Genomic DNA, 23,737 nt, shown 5'->3' on the forward strand with positions numbered 1-23,737 from the left:
TGCAATCACGAGTACTTTGTACAACTGGAAAAAACAACCTGTCTACTTTTGTACACATCTGTCATTGCAATCAACAATAACATTTTATTATTTCAGACACTGCATTCCAGATTATAACCACAGCAGTGTGATCACCCATAGACGGAGTTTTATGTTTGCTCTGTAAATAAATATTACTATTGGATTTCTGAGAGTGATCATCATTATCCACTGAGGATATTCACATGATTCAAAAAATGCAACTCAATATCCAAAACTATTGTAACAAGTAGTTAACCAACCAGAAGCTCTTTGACTGTTACTTGCATGCTCCAGCAACTAACTTTTTTTTCCTCTGAGAGACCAATACAAATGGTTAATTATAGCTCAAGGAGCCTGTCCAATACAAAAATGCACTGCCAAAACTGCTTCACCAGAATCAATTCATTTGCCCCGAGAGGACTGAGACGAGTTTATTGTGTGCTCCTGAAAGCAAGCTTTTAAACATTGGTCAGTAACACTGCGCCCGAGGAAACAATAACAACAATAACCATGGATTTTTCAACTCAGTCAAGAATACGGTTTTCTCTTCTGTATTTGAATAAAAAGTCATCAGACAGATCCTAGATTTAAAAGTAAGCAGTGATTCTGCATTTGTGGCAGAGATTTTAATAGAATCCAATTATCTGCTTTGATAAATGGTAGCAGTCCCTCCAAAAACAACAGCAAGTTAATTCCTCTTTATTCCCTGTGGGAGGTCAATGTCCTCCAAGTAATTATAACGAACTGCCTACGTGCACTATTTCCTGTCACTCCACTGTGGTTAACTGCACCCTCACTTTCACTTTTGTTTCAATCCAATTTAAAATGTAAGATAAATAATACTGTGGTGACCCTCTACCTTAAAAGAAAAGTACTTAACCTTCCACATTCTGGAAGTAACATTTCAGAAGGAGACCAAAACTAAGGATTATAAATATACAATAGTCACTCATAAATCTAATAAGGAATTCAAGTCACATTTCTTTATCCAGAAAGTGATGGGAATGTAGGACCCACTACCACAGGAAGAGGTTGAGGCAAATTGCAGAGTCATACAGCACAGAAAAAGGCCCTTTGGTCCACTGCCTAGTTTCCAAAACTGAATTAGTGCCTACGTTTGGCCCATATCCCTCTGAACAATGTACCTATCTAAATGTCATTTAAATGTTGTAATGATACCCATCTCCAACACTTCCTCTAGCAACTCGCTCTATATACACACTATCCTGTGTGAGAAAAAGTTGCCCCTTAGGTTCCTTTTAAATCTTTCCCCTTGCACTTTAAACCTATGTCCTCTGGTTTTGGACTGACCGATCCTGAGGAGATGATCTTGGCTGTTCACTTTATCTAGGTTCCGTATGATTTTATAAACCTCTATAAAGACTCTTCAACCTCCTACGCTCTGGGGAAAACGGTCCCAGCCTATCCAACCTCTCCTTATAACTCAAACCTTCCAGTCTATGAGACATCCTTATAAATCTTTATTGCACCCTTTCCAGTTTAATGACATCCTTCGTATAGCAGGGTGACCAGAATTGTACACAGTACTCCAAATGTGGCCTTGTCAATGTCTTACACAGCTGTAACATGACATCCCAACTGTTGTAGTCATTGCTCTGACCAATGAAGGCATGTATGCCAAGCACCCTCTGCACCATTCTGTCTACCTGTGATGCCACTTTCAATGAATTATGGGCATGCACTCCTAGGTCTTTCTATTCAACAACGCTCCCCAGCTCCCTGCCATTAACTGTAAGTCCTGCCCCGGTCTGTCTTACTAAAACACACCACGTCACCTTTATTTGCATTAAACTCTATCTACCATTCCTCAGTCCACTAGTCCAGTTGATCTATTTAATGGGAGTCTAGATTAGACATTGCTTTAAAAGATGGTATATAACAGAAAGGGCATAAAGGTTCTGGAAACAAAATAAAATTATGATCTAAGAGGATCAGGAAAGAATAAATAGATTGGTTCTCTTTTCTTTGAAACTAGTCATAGTTTTGAAGAACAGTCAAATTCAACCTGAAACATTGACTCTGTTTCTCCATCTACAGAGGCTGGCACACCTTCTTAGTTTTTCAAGCACTTTGTTTTTTTTCAGTGTGTGGAGTTTTTGCTTTTATTATATTGAATTTATACAATGCTGCACCTTTATCATAATAAATTATCCTAGGGCACTTCAAGGTGTTATCAGATAAGTATGACAGTGAGTCAAATAATGAGTCAGTTTGACAATAATTGAAAAGTTTGGTTGAAGTTTCAAGGCATGTCTTCAAGGATGAAAGAAGGGAAATGGGAAAGAGAGAGAGAGAGAGAGAGAGAGAGAGAATACTCAACGTTTTAAGGAAGAAATTCTAGAGCACTGTGCCCAGACAGCCAAAGGCATGACTGATGGTGGAATGATGGAAAATTTGAATGGCTTTCATGTCCTCAGGCCACCCAACATGATTCATTGCTTATTATGTACTTCTGAGGTAGAGTCACTGTTCTAACTTACAAAACAAAGTGACCAATTTTCACATGACAAAATCCCAAAAATATCAATATAATAATGATCAGAGAATTCATTTTTGTAGTGTTTATTAAGGTGTAAATATTGATCATGACATCAGGAAAACTCCTCTACCCTTGTTTGAAAGAGTGACCATAGGATCATTTACACACACCTGTAAGTGTCAACATTTCATCTGTAAGACAGTAATGATTAGCGATATCATCACAGAATTAGCATTGACCAATCAATAACATGCTGGAATAATTTTGCAAAAGTTTTTCATTTTGCATCCTTCAGGACAAATGCAAGAATGCCAATTTTAAACAACTGCAATAGTTTATGCACAGTTCTGAGGAAGGGTCACTGGACCCGAAATGTTAACTCTGTTTTTTCCTTCACAGATGCTGCTAGACCTGCTGGGCTTTTCCAGCAACTTTGTTTTTATTCCTAATTTACAGCATCTGCATTTCTTTCAGTTTTTAATTAACAATAATTTATGCAGCAGGTGAAAGGGATACAGCTTGATGGAAAAGTAAACTGACCAAGGAGTAGCATGACCCAAGGCTGTGCTCACTTTTATTATTATGTGCAAGACTCTGCTATGATAAGGTATAACCATGTTCAAGCATTGCACCTTTTTTGTCTCACTTGGGAGCTTGGACTGCCTGTCAGTTCTCCATCACTTCCTGAATGGCAATGATCAGCAACAAACTACCCAGCACCTTTACTCCCTCAATATAAACTACTGTAAGCATTTGAAATTTGGCATTTTTTCTGTTTGTCTGGATGAATGCGAGACAAAGACCTCAGCAACATATCTCACTTTTCAGTGATATTCAAGCCCTGTTTTATCAAGCAACAGCTTATAATAGTATACTCCCTTCAATTGTATATTATCATTGACAAAACAGTGTTAATATATTTGTTGGCAGGATTAATCAAAATAGCTATTTTAGTAAATCATGGTACGCTTCATAAACCAGTAAATTTCATTTATATGGCTTGTAAAATAATTAAACAGCCACTGTGCAAAAGAGGCAGGAAGGAAGCAGATTTTTGCTACTAATACTGTTCCATCATTTCCATTAACCTCTACTGACCTCTGGATAATTTCACAGCATCCTGCAATTGTCTAAATAAGACTTTCACTGTTTCTGACTCCACTGCAAAACATGAAAATATAAAAGAAGCACTCTCACATCTTACTTTTTCTGCGAGCCAGCCTATGTGGCGAATCTCTCGACTCCCAGCTATCCCTGCTCTTCCCAGTTGATCTTTGACTTCTGCTATGACCTTGCTGGTCAGGTTACTGGTATTAGATTGAATGGTGTTGAACCAGGCTTGGGCTGTGCTGGGATCTTTACATCTCAGGACCACGGTGTATTTGCAATCAGGAGAATGCAGTTCAAATTGTCTGAAGGAAACAGCATTAAAACAAAGAAACTTGATCATCATTTATTGTCATTTAAGAACATTTACTTCATTGTTTAAATCAATTAAAAAGTGTGACAACAGTAAGTTCAAAATCATTGTGTTCCTGTTAAGGCTGGTAGGATTAGGGAACAATGGATGAATGAGGATATTGAAGCTCTGGTCAAGAATAAAAAGGAATCATATTTTAGAAATAGACAACTGAAGTCAAATGAATCCTTTGAACAGTATAAAGGTTGCAGGGGCATTCTTGAGAGAGAAATCATGAAGGCAAAGAGGGGATATGAGGTAGCCTTGGCAAATAAGGTTAAGGATAATTCAAAGAGATTCTATAAGTAGATCAGGAGCTAGATAGCAATGAGAGAGAGTTGGGCTCCTTAAAGATGAAAGGGGTTGTCTTTGTGCTGTACCTCAGGAGATGGGAGAGGTATTAAATGAATATTTCATGTCAGTTGTTACTGTGGAGGAGAAAAAAATGGAGGCTAAGAACCTCAACGCTGAACTGTTGACTAAATCCAAGGACCTGGGCCTATCCTATCTATGTATATATGTGTGTGTATTGGGATTAAGGGGATATAGTTCAACTTCCCATTGCAGCTCAGTCGATAATCTGTGTTGCCACTTGTGTAAAGAATACATTTGGTGGAATAAACAAGGTATTTTGACTTTACTGAAGAAATGTGGTGAAAATCTATTACCGTTCTCTAGAACAGAATAAAGAGAAACAAATTGAACATCTTGATGGTAAAAGAAGACACTTAGACTTTTGTTATGCTCATGAAGTCTGATTTCTGTTGAACGCCTCGTGCCTGAATCATCATACTATATAATCTTTGTCCCATATCTTTTAACAAATTTAATTAACATACGTATATCAATCACAAGAATTAAAAGGGATAATTGATACAGTTGTTGTGGAAGGTAGTTCCCTAATCACTAAGGGGATTTTTTTTTAAACCCTGATCAAGACTGGATATTGCCTTTTACTTTAAACATTTATTCATAGGATGTGGACAATATTGGTGAGTATTTACTTCCCATCCCGAATAACCCTCAAGAAGTTGGGTGGTGGGCTGCCTTCTTGAACCATTGCAGTCTATGCGAGGTACGGACACCCATCTTGCTGTTCAGAAGGGATTCCCAGGGTTTTGACACAGCGCAACCTGGGAATGGCGATATATTTCCAAATTAGAATGCTGAGACACTTGAAAGGTAATTTACCAGTGGTGTTCCAATGTTTTTAATGCCCTTGTCTTTCTAGGTAGTAAAGATTGCAGATTTGGGAGGTGATTTTAGGGACCCTGTCCGTAAGTTGTGTTCTGCACTCTACAAGATGTACTGGTTAGTTGCAAAAGCTTACAAACAAAAGGACTTACCAATTCACGATAGTCAATGAAAGGCCTCTGTAGAGTAAGAGAAGTCAAGGGAGAAAGGGAGGGGAAATGCATGATTAGAGTTAGGGAATTTTCACATGGATTGTGCCATTTTCAGGTTCTGGAGACTCTTTTGGATGAGACATTAAAGTGGGGCCCTGTCTGCTCTCTGAGGTGGATGGAAAAGATCTCCTAGCACTATTGCAGGGGAGCTTTCACCAGTTTCCACACCAATAATTATCCCGCAATCAAATTCACAAAAAAAACAGCCAATTTAATCTTCTTCATAATGCTGCTTATGGGAATTTGCTGTGAGCAAAACAGCTGTTGGTTTTCCTAAATTACAACATTGAATACTCTTCTAAAGTACTTCAGGACATTTTGAAATTATAAAAGTCAACTCAGAAACACAAGTTCCTTCTTCCCTGGTATTGTGTTTCTTAGCCAGCCTCTTGGTTTGTCGGTACTGCACTGGGTGTGATAGTTTAGACTTTGACTGCAAGTCCTTCGAGTGGGATTTGAAGAGGTAACCCCTGACCCAGAGGAGTGTGTGCTACCCAAGGAGCCACAGCTAAAAGCCATTGGGGCAGTATTGAATAGACAGAGTCTTACATTAAGTATTCAAAACTCTCTGATCCTATTGCACATTGCAAAGCCCGTCTAGTTGGTGGCAGTTCAAAGTCAAACTGAAACAACAGAAATGAAAACTGACAGCTAAAGGGTATGGAAAAAAAATATTGCAACATGATTCGGAGGGGAGTACAATTAAGGAAGAACTTGCCCTGTTGCAAGAGTCTTGTGCATTGTGCTAATGATAATTCTCGAAAGACACAACCCATAATATAGGTGTAATCATGTGCAACCTTGAAATCCTGGACTGTAGCCACATTATTCCAGGCAAATCCCAGCTTCCTGGGTGCAACTGAAGAAGCAAACATAAATGGACACAGATTAAGCTGCACTGTTATGTTGTAAAACTCAAACTATGCTGTAGTAAAAAAAATGCTGAAAACGATTAACAAAATCTGACCGGCAAGGAACAGAGTTTGTTTCAGATCGATGACCTTTTGTCATATGCAATAATAACTAATTGACTTAAACAGTTATTTTCTCCCCGTTGATGCTGTCTGACCTGCTGAGTATATTCAGGACTATTTGTAGGTTAAGTCAGAACATTCTCTTAGGGCAATTTCTATCTTCTTATAATGTGCCGATAAACAGCATGCTCTAGATGAATGGAACATCACATTTTCTTCCTAAACACACCACATTGTGCTTCCATGCCAGGTGATCCATGGGTTTGCTTCAATGTCCTCAATTCTGCTGTATCACCACGATCATTTCACTCCCATTTTATCGTGGACTGAATTTTCCACCATCCGATATTACTCTATATGATCCCAATCACAGCATTCCCAATAGCAATGCTGTTGTTCTTTTCTTGTTCCTTGTCCAGGCTCTCACTGCAAAATGTCCTTTCTCTGAGATTTGTTGAATTTTGTTCATCTTGCGAATTGTTAATTTTGTTGTCACTTGAGTTAACTTTGTGTCATAAATTTGTGCTCAGTGTTGTTTCAGTTGCAATTCCTATTGTGTACAGAGTGGCAATTCATTTCTTTTTAGAAAGGGGTCTCCTTAGAACATTGGATCCAAACCTTGATCCAATCAGTATGTAAGCTATTAGGGAATCTGGGGAGAGAGAGGGACGGAGAGAGATGGTGTGGGAAGAAAAAGAAATATTTGCATTTCTATAGCATTTTTCTGGATCAGAAGCTGATGCAAAGTAGCCAATGAAGTATTTTCTGAAATTCTCACATATGTAATCTAGGAAATGCCACAACCAATTTAGCAAACAGCAAGATCCCACGAACAGCAACATGATGATAACAATCAGATGATCTAATGACAGTTTAAGAAAATAAATGCTGGACAGAACTCTCCTGCACTTCCAAGTAGTGGCTATGGGATCTAACATTCATCTGAGCGGGCAGGTGAGTCCTCCACACATCCACAGGGAATAAGTTACAACTTCTAGTTTCATCCAGCCTCACATTTTATTATCTTGGAATCTCCAGCATCTGCAGTTCCCATTATCTCTGATTCTAGTTTCATCTCTGGTCTCTTTGTTCTTCTTCATTGTTGGACCCCAAATCAAACCTAACTAAAGCACATTCTCAATTACATTACTATTCACATCAGCCAAAGTTTATTAGTAGCCTCTTTAAAGATATTTGCAAGCTGTACTGTTCTCTGTCTGTGGTCCTGTCTGTTTGTAAATATAATGGTTAATGAAAAGAGAAACGGGATCACCTGTTTTCAGGGTCTGGTGTACTGAAACTTCGTGTGACATAACACATCTTCAGCGGAATGCTCTTTGAATCTTTGGAGTCGTTTGGTAAGGAGAATGAAAGGGTTGCATGAGATTCTATGGCCGCAGATCTGAGCCTGGGAGACTCTGGAGGGAGAGTTTCCCATCCAAGTTCTGAAACCGGAGAGGTCTTCCGGATGTAAGGTGTAGCTTCTCTCATGTACTTCACTAGAAAGGGGGAAAACAGATAGTAACCAGGTGAAGACAGATATTTGTTGACATAACAATTCCAATGCTGTTTTAGTTCCAAAAACCTTTTTCTTCCTAGAAACCAAAAGTCACAACTACAATGAGCCTAGGACACAGCAGATTGTTCCCTTTTGAGGTCCGCGCTGACATCTTTTCAGACAGCACAAACTCAACTGCTACCCTTCATTGTGTGTGTGATCAAACTCAGGAATTGGGACAGCCGATCAAATGCATTGAGCTCTTTCAAAATCACCCTGCATTCGGAGTAAAGGAGGGGCGAGGACCAAGCGAGCTGGTCCCTGGAATCACCTTGAGTTTGCTTAACAGAGAGGGACAGCATAAACCCGCACAATATTGCTGGGGAAGAAGCAGTGGTGTACAGTTTTTTGATTAGAACATCAGTTATGTGCTTTTTAGTACCACTCATCTCTAAATCAAAAGGCTATGGGTTTAAGTCCCACTCCAGAGACTTGAACACAAAGTTCCAAGCTGATAATCCCAATGCAGTGCTTAAGGAAGGCTGTCAAAAGTGATAACTATAGGATGTTAGTCTGAGGCCTCTTTAGTCCTTGACAGACCAAAGGTTGTGTAGTACTATTTCAAAGGCCAGAAGGGGAACAATATGTGGATGTTAATGTCAATAGTTTTGCCTGAATTAATATAAATAAAAATACAGATGATCTGGTCATCACATTGCTGTTCGTGGGAGCTTGTTGTATACAAATTAGCTACTGTATTCTATATTAAAGCAGTTGCTGCATTTCTAAAGTCAAACACTAGAAAGTCATGAAAAGGTGCTACAGAAATGCAAGTCATATTTCTATTTTTATTTCTATTGACTATTTCACCAGGTTCACATGAATCATACGTTTCAAAGTAACAAAATTAAGTATCATCCTATCACACCAGGTCTCTAAAGCGTGCAACGAATCATTTTTGCATGCAGCTAATGCAGTGTAGAAAATGTTGGGAAATCCCCTAAAATTGCTCGAACTCCACCAGTGTAACTTGGCCAAATGTACCATAACTTACTTTTATGGACAAATACAATTAGACTTCCAACAATGTTAGAATGTTTGAGGGTGGAGGGTGGATTGTGATCAATCCTGAGGAAATTAGTGGACATCTAAAAGCAGCTGACTGGGATTTTTAATCAAACATATAGTGACACCAAGCTACATGAAGGAGAACTGCATCAAGTGACTTGAGGCTTGGACAAAGAGGTGGGGTTAGAAGGAGCATCTTTAAAGGACAAAAATGACTTGGACAGGTTTAGGGAGAAAATTCCAGTGCTTACGCGCAGGTGTTTGAAGGCATAACTGGCAATGGCAAAGTAATAAATCTGGATAACAGTCAAAGTACATGGTTGTAGGCACAGTTCAATAACCTTACAATGGAATGTCTCTCTCACACACACAGACAAACACACACAAGGTTGAAGGAACAGAGATCTTTGATGGTTATGGGACACAAGAGGTTATAGAATGTGATGAAAAGATGGCAATAGTTATCATTGAACATAAAAAGATGTCTTGAAACAGGTTCCTGTGATTGTATTCCCATTATAATATACCATTGATGTCTTTCCAGTCTGTGCCTCATTAGTCACAGGCTGATCAGTTTTGCTCACTGGTGTGTTTCAGTTATGGTTGAACTTTTGAAGTTGAGTGTAGAGCTAAGAGGAGATGGTTGAGACATTGTCAAAGCATAGCCTACACTGGATCATAGCTGTGAAACCTCTTCATGTGACCAGTATGAGTTATAGCCATGAGACAGCAGGAAATTGTATTCCCCACAAAGAAAATAATCTTCTTTCTTGTCTTGTAATTACAACATCTGAAGAGAAGGGAGATAAAAGTGCTGATCCATGTAGAATCATATTTTGAAAACCACCACATACTGTAATGCACACATACTAAAAGAGATACACCCAGCCACCCCCTGGGCACTCAATGACAAATGGAAAGAATACTAGTTGACCTAAAATAAATTGTGGCACGTACAACCATTGATTTAGTTGGGATAAACTAATGAAGATGAAATGGAGATTTAACTTGGAAACTTCCCATGTCGACACCAGCATTATTTTCCAGATGAGTGACCAGGGAGCAAAATATGTTTAAATTTGCACTTCTTCAAGATGATCTAAAACTTTTGTCATTCTGCAAAAAGTGATGTTCATAGAAAGCTGTCTGTGTGACCTTGGATTATTGTAATATTCCAGATAATTTCAAAAGTCTCCCTTCAAAAATTCTGGATAATAGCCAAACTAATAAAACATTAGTACATTTCCACACTTTCTGTGGCTGTAGACATGTTATGCAAGTAAAAGAGCTTTAAAATTTGACTTTTTAAAACTATTTTGTTCTACTCTAACCCTATTTGTTCGTGCACTCTTCAATTTGCATGCTGTAGTTATCATTATACAGTACTATTGTCTCTCTGTAACCTTCTAATTATTTCCCCAATTTAACCCTCTAGCCGCACTATATAGTTTGAAGCCCTTCCAACCCATCTTAGATATACAACTCGCCACAACACTGGTGCCTGCTTTGGTGAAGTGAAGCTCATCCCAATAATATAGTTCCCACTTTCTGCACTACTGGTTTCGGAGCCCCATGAGGAGACACCAGTTTCTCCCACATCAATCTTTGGCCCATTCAGCTCTCTAATCTTATTTGCTCTACTCCAATTTGCTCAAAATTAGGTAGTAATCCACAGATTATTAGCCGTCATATTCTGTTTTATAATTTAGTTCCTCATGTCTCATGTTTCCTTAGCAGAACCTCCTCCTGTGTTGTACCTATGTCACTACCTCTATGAGGGCCATGACAACTAGCTCCTTCTGTTCCCACTTCAAAGTTCCTCAAGAGATGGCCTTAACCCTGGCACCAGGCAGGCAACACAGCCCAGGGAATCACATTCCAAGCTGCAGAGAACAGTACCTATTCCCCTGACAAATACCACCCCGTGCTGCTAATGCATTTCTTTCTGTGCTTCCTCAACTGCACCACAAATACCCCCCACCGTTCCAACCACCACCACATCATGGGGATGGGTTGAGTTTGCTCATCCACCCCAGAGACTGTTTTGAGTGATGTGCATTTACTGGCTGCCACCAACTGCACACTAAGCCACTTACAGCAGAGACAGAGGTCACATGAGTATGGCAAGACAGCAGTGCACAAAGTACAACTGCATTTCCCAGCACTCTGCTCTCATCCACATCAGCTACATGGAGCCTAATCCTGCTGGACAATTACCAGGTTCCTCCGTTGCTACCCTCTGGATGTTCTCACTTGTTATACCAGCCTTATGCCTCAGACTAAATCTGATGTGTCACCGTCTCCTGGCATGATGTCCCTTTGTACATTTCTCCCTCCCTGATGTATCACAGTGTCTGAAGATCAGTGTGCAGCTCCTCAACCCAGTTTCCTGAACAGCAGATAAGGCTCCTATGAATTGCAATGGTGTCAACCAGATGGGTATAGGATTGTTGCATATTGCATTGTAAACAAATATACTGTAACCCCATGCTGCTTTGTTCAGTGTCATGTTTTCTGCAGAACATTTCAACAGAAAACAACAAAGTAAAATATTGTTTCTTCAAATCTATCAAGAAACAATGCTGCAGTGCTCAGCAAGTTCACTTTCCCAAGGCAGATAAAGGCCCTGAGAAAATATATGACTAGCTGGCACTTGCAATCACTCATACTGTCTCTATATTTACTTTCACTGTTTCCTCAAATGATTTTGAAAAGTCATTCCAAATGCTCCGATATATTACCAGCAAGAGTTTTTACTGTGAAGGTCAGGGTGTGCCGAAGGGGAAAATAAAAGTCACAAGAAGTGCCAGGAGTTTGAGATTAGTAACAAATTGTGAAGAATGCTGACGTGATTCAGCTCAGAGCAGACTGCCGGGGCGAGTGAAATCTGTCACAGTTTGGTATCCACATATCACAGTGGGCCTGTGCACACAATCAGACGTGCACACATGCAAAGGCAAGGATACTAATGCACACAAATCACAGAAGCCTGCAGACACACATTAGGTTCACATAAACATACAATTATGCATCAAATCACCCACATACATCGAATTACACAGGCCCACATACACTGTGAAGTACAGATGGAGGATACAGTTCCACATTTGTATAGCACAGCAGTTTTAATGGAATGACTACCAGGACAGACTCATTGGACCAAGCTGATAGATTTGCAAAATGACTATTCCTAAAGTACAAAGTGGATTTCTGCAGTTTCACCCAAAACCTGAGCTAGTTCCCTTTCACCCACGATTTTGGTCCTTGTTTCATTTCTCTATTTTATGTTCCTGCCGACACTATTTATTTCTCTGTCAGCTCCTATCATATGATCAAATGAGGCTAACTAAAAAAAATTGGGGCTCAACAGTTCTACTGCAATAGAGAGAATTTGTCTGCCATTGAGCCAGAGAAATCAGAAAGAGTCTGATCTCAGTTTTGGAGAGAATGGGGAGAGACTGAAAGACCACAAGTGTGGGAGAGTGCAATTCCATTCAGTTCAACAGGGACAAAATGTCCCTCAGCCAGGCTTCCTGTTCAAAATTGCTACTTAATGTTTATAACTGGCAAAGGCAGAGGAGCTTTAGGTCCCTCTGCAATACAGATGCAGCAGAATTACCAACTGAAATTCACTCCACTTGAGAGGGAAAAACAGTCACTTGAGGATAATTTCATACAACAGGCTGGTTACTTTGTGCTGGTGGAGCTATTGTCGGAGCTGCAACCATTCAGACTGGTGGGGAGTCTTCCATCATACTCCTAACTTGTGCCTTGTAGATGGTAGACAGACCTTGGGGGGTCAGGTGCTGAGTTAATCTCTGCATGATTCCTAGCCTCTGGCCCGCTCTTGTAGCCGCAATATCTTTATGGTTCGTCCGGGTGAGATTCTGTTTAACGAAAATCCTAAGGATGTTGAAAGGAAGGGATTCAGTGATTGCAATGCAATTGATTTTCAAGGAACAACAGTTAGATTCTCTCCTATTAGAGATGGTTATTTTGAGGCTTTTGTGTAGCGGAAATATTACTTGCCATTTGTTGCATGTGAACATGGACAGTTTCAGTACCCGAAGAGTCATGAGTAGTGTAATCATTGATGAATATCCCCACTTCTGACCTTATGATGGAGGGAAGGTTATTGATGAAGCAGCTGAAGATGGTTGGGCCTGGGACACCACCGTGACGAACTCTTGCAGAAAGGTCCTGGAGCTGCGCTGATTGACCTTCAACAACTGTCACCATTTTTCTCTGTACTAGGTATAACTAACAATCTGATTAGATATATTCCTGTGGGCTTTATCACTTAGCCTCCCTCCTCTAACCATGTCCCACAGCCACACTCGTACCATTGGATGTCTGACATTACTACCTTCATCAAGCCCCATACCCCTAATTCAATTTCAAACAGAACAGAATCACCAGAATAGTTCTCGTGAAGATGAACTTCAGTTAGCGAGATAGATTGGAGAAGATGGATGGTTTGCCTTGGAGAAGAGAAGATGAAAAGAAGACTGGATCGAGGTACTCACCATCGGTGTAAGGATCAAGAACCAGAGGATAGAGATTTAAAGGTAACTGGTAAATGATGCAATGGCAACATTTTCATGCAGCAAGTTATTAGGATCTTTCATGGAGTAATGACAGAGATTCAATCGAGGCATTCATGAGGGAATTGGATTACTATCTGGAAGGAAAAGTGTGCAGGGAGGAGGATGATAAATGGTATGAGGTAGACTGTTCATTCTCAAAGGCGACAGAAACATGGCAAGCTGATAGGCCTCGTTCTGCACAGTAACACTGTGAGCTTCTGTGATTTGAGTGATGCGGGAATGCTCACCACACTCCCCAATAGACCCGAGTCTGAAGACATGCTCCTTGAGATCACTCTTCAGCTCAACAGTAGCCAAGTGCTTTTGAATCATTTGCAATCTTTACTCAGATGTACTTTTACCTTACAGCTATCCCACCAGCTCTCCTCACTCGCCTGACCCATTAGTACCTCCAACTCCTCTGTCCTGCTGACAATGGAGAATAGCTGGGATGTGCCAGAGCTTGTTTGTTTGGAGAAGTGGGTGTAGCTGGGGATCTGGAGCCTTCTGCAACATTTTGACCCTTGTATACATTTAAAGTCCTGCTCTCCTGAACAGGTTCTACTCCCAACTGGACAATCCCTAAATGCAAACAGTGACAGGGAATTCAGCTTGCGTTTTCTCACTAACTGATGTTCCCCTCAGGCCCCTAACAGGTCCAAATGCAACTCCCTGTGCTATTACATCCCTCAACAGAACCAAACCATTCACTATTCACTTCCATTGAGACAAATGTGAGGCCTTTGTGTCAAAAGGGAATATAAACAACATAACATTATGCTTCAGTGCCTCTTTCAGTTTATGTCATGGCTTTGGAAGTACAGCAATCTGAATTCCTGATGTCTCCAGGAACCCCTAAGTCCTCAGTTTCAAGGGACAGGAGAGGGAAGGGATCAACTGGTCCCAAATGTGGAGAAGATTTTCTTATAACTTGAAAACTTTAATCAACTTATTCAGCATGATTACAAGGCATGTAAAGATCATTCTGATGGTAAGAGTTGCATCTAGCTAGCAGGTTCATTCCAAGTTTCCAATCCAGCTCCGGGCTGACCCTGTATTTGGATTTGCTAACAGAGAATAATTATGTGATTTACTGCGTGTACATCCTATACTTTAATAATCTTCATTGCTTTGCAAATTTACTTAAGGAGTTTACAAGCTTTTCTGTGCAATTAAAAAAAATCACAAACTGTGACTTCGAAGATGCTGCCAACAAAACAAATACATGAAGCATTTCACACACACTATTTTGACTTGTTCCAAGGAAAAACTGAAAAATGTTGCACAAGTTTGATAGATGATGCTGTTTATTAAAATTAAAAGTACATGTAACCATTGAAATAAAATTGAAATGCTGCAAAGTCTAGAACACAAAGTGCTGGAGATACTGAGCTGATCTGGCAGAGCTTGTGGAGAGAAAAACCGGGTAATGTTTTGTCAAGGCAGGACACTCCTGCAGAACTGCGGACTCAACTCCAAGGAAGAAGTGCTGGATTTGAACCATTAACCCTGGTCCTCCCCCTATAAACACTTGCTGCTCCTGCAGAGTTTCTCTAGCAGCTTCTGTTTTTAATCAATCAGGCGCGACAAGATTGGTTTTTTCAGGGTTCCTCAAGAAAACTTTGTTCCCCCATATTTTTTTTTAAGCTAGTTCACTTACAAAACTCATGTTTCCCATTGACTTACAGCCCAGGTTATCCTTCAAGGATCAAAGGAGGTGAATAGGAAATCACATAGAAGTGTTCAAAAATAGGTGATATCTGCCAACTTATGGAGGTGGTGGTGTGGAAGGGGGATTGCGGAGTGACTACAATTCCACCATGTTTGGGGGAACTGGAAGCATGGATGGTGAGCAAGGAGGCGTTGTCTGAATGCTAACCCAATGCACACCCTCACTTTTCCCAACAAAACACACCTCATGACAGGAAATTTAAAACAAAACTTACCTTCTTGCTGCTGGATTCTGAGTAGGTCTCGATTGGTGGACCTTAAGACCCAGAAGCTGTTGGCCTCTGATTGGCCGGCTGTTGAGGCCTGCCGTGCTTCCAGCTCAACTCTTAATTAGATGGCTGGTAGGCAGTCAGATGATTCTCGCTGGTGGGTGTGCAATGTCAGTCACCCCCTAATACACTCAGCCCCACACGTTTTTACAAATGGGAGAACTGCACCCTAAATATTTGCAGAAGTTGAACTCTCATTCTCAGGATTATTCATTCAGTGACACTACCACATCCTGAGAGGGAGAGATCAGACTCTAGATCATGTTTAGCCACTCTACTTCTCTTGGCCCATAAGTAGTTCTGTAAAAAGCCACCCATTGTATAGTCTCGCCTTCTTTGGCCTGGTGGTTTTCCAAGTGTCTGGCGATTTCAAAATAAAAGGCCTTGTCTTCTGATGTGACAAAAACAAGGGCACAATTTCAATAAGTGTGTAGATGCAGTTTGTGATACCACAGTTAAGAACTGATCTCACAGCAGCAGAGATTAATGTTTAATCAGGTTGCACTGACTTTTGAACAACTCAGAACATTTACACAGAGTCTCGAAATGCAGTAGATTTGTTTGACTGCAACAAAGAGACTGGAACAAACTAACACAAGTTTTATTTAAAGTGGCAAGCCAAGCCATTTAAATTGAAGACTGATTGAACCAAACATATACTTGTACCATATATTTCAAAAACAAGGCCATGATCTGGGGCAGACAGAGATTGACAAATTTTATCACACTCAAGCTCAGTGCAGGTAAAAATGCATTGTATTGCTGGAAGCATGTTTGTGATAGTAATGGTTTTAGGTGTATGTCTTCATTGCTGACAGAGAACGAGCTGTAGATACTGGATTCCAATGAGCCTAGTTAATGCAGTTTAACTGGAAAGGCAACATCTGTTAGTGGCCAGAAAACATGCGCAGCTGCTCCTGGCTCCTGGCCAGTCAGCATTGTGAGTTACATTGAAAGTAGAAAGATCATTAAAATGAACCCATGTGGTCTTGTTATAATATTCACATGAACACCTTTTTGGCTGCCTAACCCTTACCTCACCTCTGGTAAAACCAGGTAGATTCAAGGCTGAAACAGCAGCAGAGATTAATGTGCTCCTGAGATGCTGCTTGGCCTGCTGTGTTCATCCAGCTTCACACTTTGTTATCTAGAATCAAGGCTGGTTGGGTTTTCCTGTTTCAGATGTTGCATTTGTCAACCTCAGTCCCAAACCAAACACCTGAGCTGTAGGTGGGAGTTGGCGGTGCGGGGTGGGGGGGGGGGGGGGGGGGGGGAATTAAATTTCTGAGCTTTCCATCTGCCTTCGGAGGTAAGGAGCTCAGAAACAGGAAAGGTTTGGGGAATTGTTGGAAAGATGTTGATTGTAGATGCTGATTCTAGATACTGAAATTATTTTAAAATGCATGCAGGATAATTTGATGCATTCAAGGGGTATTAAATGATTACCTGAATAAAAAAATAGGCAAGATTATGGGGAAAAGGCAAGAGAATGCCATGAAGTCACTTCTCATTGAGTAAGTCAGTAAAATTTGATGGACTGAATGGCCTCCTTCTGCACTGTAACCATTCTGCAATGAAATGTATTTCTGTGAGAAATTGTTCAGCACTCACTCACAAAACAGTGGCTGGATGATTGGGTACATATACGGCAGTGAGGTGGTTCATGTCTGGTCGTGAACCACTCTGTGAAACCTGGATAATTTCTCAGTGAGTTACAAAACCAATGTGTGAAATTCTGAACTAGAATTTATAAACCAAACTCTTGCTGGTTTTGCTTTGTTTCATAGCAGCCAGTCAAATATACTGTTAAGATGATGTTGCATTTACTGAGAATGGTTAAGAGATATAAGCAGATCTTACAATTCCCCATAAATGTATATGGTTACTGTGCCTGTGCTGGCCCTTTCATTGAGTTATCAATTATCCCCACTATCCACACCATTCTCCTTCCTCATTGCTCTGCAAAGTTTCCTTTTCAAATATTTCATTCCCTGTTTTAAGCTTACACCATCATTATGGGCAGCGCATTCTTGTTCAAAAATAGTTGCGTTTTATTTAAAAAAGAAAAACTTAGATTGCACATTAGTTCTTCAGAAAATTATCTTCAATGTGTGTGCTGTGACCTTCCAGCTACTGGAAACATCTTCTCCCTAATTTCACTACTGAGTCTAGAAATAGGAGGATCAAGTGATTGAATAAATACCTGGAAAGCTGGTGTGGGAGGGTAGGCATCAGTTTTGTGAGGCAAAGGGAGAGGTTCCAGGGAAGGTTGGATCTGGCTGGTCTTTCCGTGAGCCGGACAGGGCCAAATATGCTCCCTGAGTGTGCTGTTAAAGAAGGGTATAAACTGGATTGGCAGATTCTTGGAAACCTGAAGGCTGAATCATAAGACAAGTTCAGAGAAGGAAACAGGAAATTAGCAAGCGTCACAGAGATGGAAGAAGTTAAGTGTTAGTAGAAAATAGAGTAAACACAGGAATTTGGCAGTACTGAAAGGCATATATGTAAACGCAAGGAGTATAGCAAATAAAAAGAAAAACCAAGTACAGATAGACTCATGACAGCATGATATCATTGGTATAACTGAAACTTGGCTTAAGAGAAGGAGAAAAATTGTCACCTCAACAGGGTTTTCAGATAGGTTAGAACTGGGGAGAAAAATGGTGGAGTACAACATTTTCGATTCAGGAACCAATTACAACGATGAGGAGGAAAGATATACTAAACAAATCACCAAATCAGACCATATTGGTTGAGATTAAAATTAAAATGAAATTTTAAGCAAAAGGGGCAGCCATGTTTCCATCAGCATGTAATACAGAGTGAGGGAGACAAAACTGCAAATAGACAGACAAATGCGAGAGTGCAATAACAACAGGGCAATAATAGTCTGAAACTTCAACTAACCTGTTATCAACTGAGATATGAACAATGTGACCGCCACAGACGGCAAAAGAATTGTTGAAGTGCACTCAGGAGAACAATTTCTACTGAGTAACAAGCCCAGGAAAGACAGTATAATTTTAGATTTAGTCTTATGAAATAATGCGGGGCAAATGGACGAAGTAGCAATGGGTGACCATTTTGCAGGCAGTGACCATAATGCAGTTAGACTGAGTATCATGATGTAAAAGGTCAAAGTTAGAACAGGTATAAGTGTTCTGAATGGGGGTGGGGAAATGAATCCTATGTAGCAGAGGGTTGAGGGGGGACAATCTGGGTGAAAGTGGACCGGATAAAGCTACTTGAAGGAAAATCAGTAACAAATCAATGGAACACATTTGAAAGTGAGATTCCCATAGGCACAGTGCATCTTATCTCTGCAAATAAAAAGAGTGATATTGCTAAATATAGACCCCTTGTTATCCAGATGCATGCAAAGTAAAATAAAGCATAAAAAGAAAGGCTACAAATCACAAAAATCTTAATATTGTATAATCCCTAGAAAAATATAAAGTATAGAGGCGATGAAATGGAGGATATTAAAAGTATTGGCAGGTTAAAAATCAAGGAAATCACAAAAATGTTTTAAGTGCATTGAGAGCAAGAGGACGACTAAGGAAAGGCTGGGCTTGTCGGAGATTTGCAAGGTAACTTGCACAAAGAGCCAAAAGATGTGAGTGGATTTTTTTTCATGAATGCTTTGTCTTCACAAAGGAGAGGGATGATGCACACAATCTAGTTCAGAAGAAGTGTGAAATGTTAGACAAAATAAAAAAAGTGCGAAGCGAAGTGTCAGAGGAACTAACAAATTTGAAAGTGAATGAAATGCCAGGTCAGGATAAACTGCATCTTAGGCTGCTAAAGGAAGTCAGGGAGGAAATAAAAGATACTCAGCGGTGCATTTTCTGATTCTCAGTGGATACAGGCAAGGTATCAGAGGATTGGAGGTCTGCAAACACTGCACCATTGTTTAAAGAAGACATAAAAGGGATAGGCTAACTAATAGTGGATTGCAAACTCTACCTTCAGTGACAGACAAATTATCATTATCAATTCTGAGAGAGAGGATTAATTGTCCCTCAGAAAGATATGGATTGATCAGAGATAACAAGATTTTATTAAGGAAATTCCATACCTTACTACCATAATTAAATTGTTGAGAATTGGGAGGATTAACGTAAGTTGTGCAGTGGATGTTAGTTACATGGGTTTCAGTAAAGAATTTGACAAGGTCATATATGACACACTGGTCAGAAAACTCAGAAGGACGACACAGGATACGACTGACAGAGTACCCTTCATCAACCAGTATTTCCCTGGAGCAGAGAACTACTCCATGTTTTTCACAGCCTTCAACATGTCAACGATGATAAATAGCATCTTGCCAAGATCATCACCATGCCTCCACTTCTCACCTTCAAACAACCACCAAACCTTAAACAGACCATTGTTCGCAGCAATATGATATGCTGTGATTGAGCAGGAAACTTTCTCAGTAACATGAACTTGCAAAAGATATCCTGACTACATACATGGTCTGAACGTCACAGAAATGGTTAAAATAGCCTCTAGTTTCTTTGCTGGAGAAGGAGGACCTCACAAGGATGGTTCCAATATCGACCACAACACCAAACAACCCTGTCACAGCAACCTCTGCAAGAAATGTCAGATTATCGACATGAATACTACCATCACACATGGGAACACCACCCACCACATGCATGGCAGATACTCATGGCTTGGCCAACGTTGTTTATTTCACGCTGCAGGCAAGGATGCCCTGAGGCATGGTATATTGACATGACCACGCAGATGCTACAACAATCGATGAATGGACACAGTACAATAATCGCTGGACAGGAATGTTCCCTTCCAGTGGGGGAAACACTTCAGCAGTCAAGGACATCCAGCTTCTGATCTTCGGGTAATCATCCTCCAAAGCAGCCTTCAAGATACATAACAACGCAGAATCGCCAATTGCCAAGTTCCATATCCATGAAGACAGCCTCAGCCACAATCTTGGATTCACGTCGTGCTATATGTGACCCCACCATACTATTCTGAATCTGTAAAATCTTCCTTACTGTTCTGTTTTGACACCATCACCTTGATAAATTGTTATGATCTCTCTACCTTAATTAGTGTGTACAGTTTTGGATCACTTATTACTTTGGTTAGATCCTCGATACGTGACTCTTATACCTATCCTGTTATTCCAGTCATTTGCTTTGTCTCCAGGATCACCTTATTTTCAATATTTTGTAATTATCGCTCTACCTCATTTAGTTGGATTATAGGTCATCCCTTCGCTTGTTATGCAGCTGTTGACACTTTACTCACACCATCTGACACTCTTGATCACTTGCGGAGACCTATTATTCAGCCTGTTGACACACCACTCTCACCATTTGTATGATCTTTTCATCTCTCTGTCCACCGATCTCTTTACCTATAAATTCTGTGCTTCTGTGCTACTTCCTCACTTCACCTGAGAAGGGGCAAAGCTCTGAAAGCTTATGATTCCAACTAAACCTGTTGGACTATACTGGTGTCATCTGACTTCTGACCGCATCCACCCCAGTCCAACACTGGCGCTTCCACATCAGAAAAGTGAAAGCCCACTGCATACTGGGAAATGTGCTAAGTTGAAGCCAAGATTGACTCAGTGATAGGAAACAGAGAGCAATGGTTAATGGATTTTTTTTTTAAAAGTGGAAATTTGTTCCCAGTGGCATTCCACTGGATTCTGCATTGGGCCCCTTGCTGTTGATTGTATGCATTAAATGATTCAAACTTAAAAATTTAGAGACACAATTTTGAAATTTGCAGTTGAGAAGAATTAGCCGTTTGATTGAAAGTGAAGAGGATGTCTAACAACTTCAAAATTATATCAATGGCTTGGTTGAATAGGCTGAACAGTGGCAAATCTTAATTGAGAGGCAATGCATTTGAGGAGGGCAAACTAAGCTAAACAATACACCATAAACAGAAACACGTGAAGGGTCTAGGCCGGAAACGTCAGCTTTTGTGCTCCTGAGATGCTGCTTGGCCTGCTGTGTTCATCCAGCTTCACACTTTGTTACGTGTAAACAGAAACATGTTCTGTGGAGTAAAGGAATTGAGATCCCTTAGAATACATGTCCACAGACCAGTTGAAGGTGCCAGGATAGATAGATAAGGTGATAAAGCAAGCATATGAAATGCTTTCCCTTATTGGATGAAATATAGAATACAAAGTTGAGATGTAATACTGTGACAACAGTTAACATTGGTTAAGCCACAGAGGACAGTTGGTGTACAGTTCACTGCATAACAAGAAGGATATATTTGTTTGGAAAGAGCACAGAGAACATCTGCAAGAATGTTGCTAAGATGTGAAAATTGCAACTATAAGGAAAGGCTGAATAGTCCAGGGTTGTTTCGCTTAGAACAAAAGTAGGCATGTGGGTGACTTAATTGAGATGTACAAAATTATGAGGGGCCTGGATACAATATACAGAAGGACAAGTTTCCACCAGCAGAGGGGCCAATTACAGGAAGCGAAAGTGTAAAGTGTTTGGTAGAATTATTAGAGCAGGTAAGAGGAAAAATCTTTTTGCCCAAAAGGGTGGCATGTGACTGGTTTGGTATCAGAGGCAGAAACGCACGCCTCATTTAAAAGTAAACTGCATCTGCAACTGAAGCACAGTATCTTGTAAAGCCCAGGTGCTGGAAAGTTGAACTGACTAGATGGTTAGTTTATTTCTCAGCTAGCACAGGCACACTGGCCTGAATGGCCTCTTTCTGTATTGAAACATTTCAAACGCACTCTATCACAATCCTTTATTAATTTAGAACAAGTTTTTAAATATTATTTAACCTTCTCTGCTCTAAAGAGAACAATTCCTGCTTCTCTAATCTCTACACATAAGATCATAAGATATAGGAGCCCAGTGAGTCTACTCCACCAATTCACCATGGCTGATATGTTTCTTAATCCAATTTTCTTGTTTTCTCCCATTATCCATAATCCCCTAACTAATCAAGAACCTATCTATCTCTGTCTTGAACACACTCAATGTCTTAGCCTCCAAAGCCTTCTGCGGCAATGAATCCATAGATTCAACACCCTCTGGCTGAAGAAATTTCTCTCCCTCTCAGTTCTAAGGGTTGCCCCTTTACTCTGAGGCTGTGCCATCATATTCTAGGATCTCCTACTGGTTGAAATATCACCTCCAAGTCCCATCTATCCAAGCCCCTCAATATTCTGTAAGTTTCAAACAGATCCCCTTCATCCTTCTCAACACCATCAAGTACAGACCCCGAGTCCTCAACCACTCCTTACATGACAAGCTTTTCATCCCTGGATCATTCTTCTAAATCTCCTCTGGACCCCCTCCAAACACCAGCACATCCTTTCTTACATACAGAGTCCAAACCTGCTTACAATATTCCACATGTGGTCTGACCTGAACCTTGTACAGCCTCAGCAGTACATCCCTAGTCGTCCTGAAATTAATTCTAAAATTGTGTTTGGTTTCCCAACCACCCACTGAATCTGCATGTTAACCCTAAGATAATTCTGAAATAGTACAACAAGTATTTCTGGAATCTTCCCCATTTAGAAAATAGACTTTGCCTCTGTCCTTCCATACAATGTGTAGGGTCTCACATTTTCCCATTTTTTTTTCCCAACTGCCACTTCTTTGCCACTCTCCTAACTGGTCCAAGTCCTTCAGCAGCCTCCCCATTTCCTCAACATGGCCTGTTCAACCACATATCTTTGTCTCCACTGTAAACTTTGCAATAATGCCCTCAGTTCCTTTGTCTAGGTCATCAATGCGAATGGTGAATAGTTGTCCCAACACCGACCCCTGCGGAACTCCACTAGTCACCAGCTGTCATCCTGAAAAACACCCCTTTATCCCACTCTCTGCCTTCTGCCAGTCAGCTAGTCCTCTATCCATGCCAGTACCTTGCCCCTAATACTATGGACTCTTCTCTTATTTAGTAGCCTCTTTTGTGGCACCTTGTCGAAGGTCTTCTAGAAATCCAGATAATCACAGCCACTAACTCTCCTTTGTCTAACTTGCCTGTTATCTCCTCACAAGAATTCTAACACATTCATCAGGAATGAACTCCGTTTGACAAAGCTGTGTTGACCAAGCTCTATATTACCATGCACTTCCGAGTACTCCTCAGTCTCATCTTTACTAAAGGGGACAAGAGAAAGGTTCAGTTTGTGGAATGATATTGGGCATGGCTTGTGTAAACCAGCAAACAGGCATTCGCAAATCTCCTGG

At 40.5% G+C, this 23,737-nt stretch overlaps 1 protein-coding gene across 5 annotated transcripts in view; it reads right to left on the bottom strand.

The window, feature by feature from the left end:
- Positions 1–23,737, bottom strand: part of sntb1 (syntrophin, basic 1) — a 150,780-nt gene that overhangs the window by 29,708 nt on the left and 97,335 nt on the right. For all 5 annotated transcript variants that reach the window (XM_048529887.2, XM_048529886.2, XM_048529885.2 and 2 more), the window contains 2 exons: positions 7,634–7,859; positions 3,726–3,933 (listed from right to left, as the gene is read on the bottom strand). In XM_048529887.2, the coding sequence (XP_048385844.1) occupies positions 3,726–3,933; positions 7,634–7,859 (434 nt within the window). The remainder of the gene's footprint in view (positions 1–3,725; positions 3,934–7,633; positions 7,860–23,737) is intronic.

This window comes from Stegostoma tigrinum, chromosome 5 (genome assembly GCF_030684315.1).
Source record: "Stegostoma tigrinum isolate sSteTig4 chromosome 5, sSteTig4.hap1, whole genome shotgun sequence".
NCBI classification, from domain to species: domain Eukaryota; kingdom Metazoa; phylum Chordata; class Chondrichthyes; order Orectolobiformes; family Stegostomatidae; genus Stegostoma; species Stegostoma tigrinum.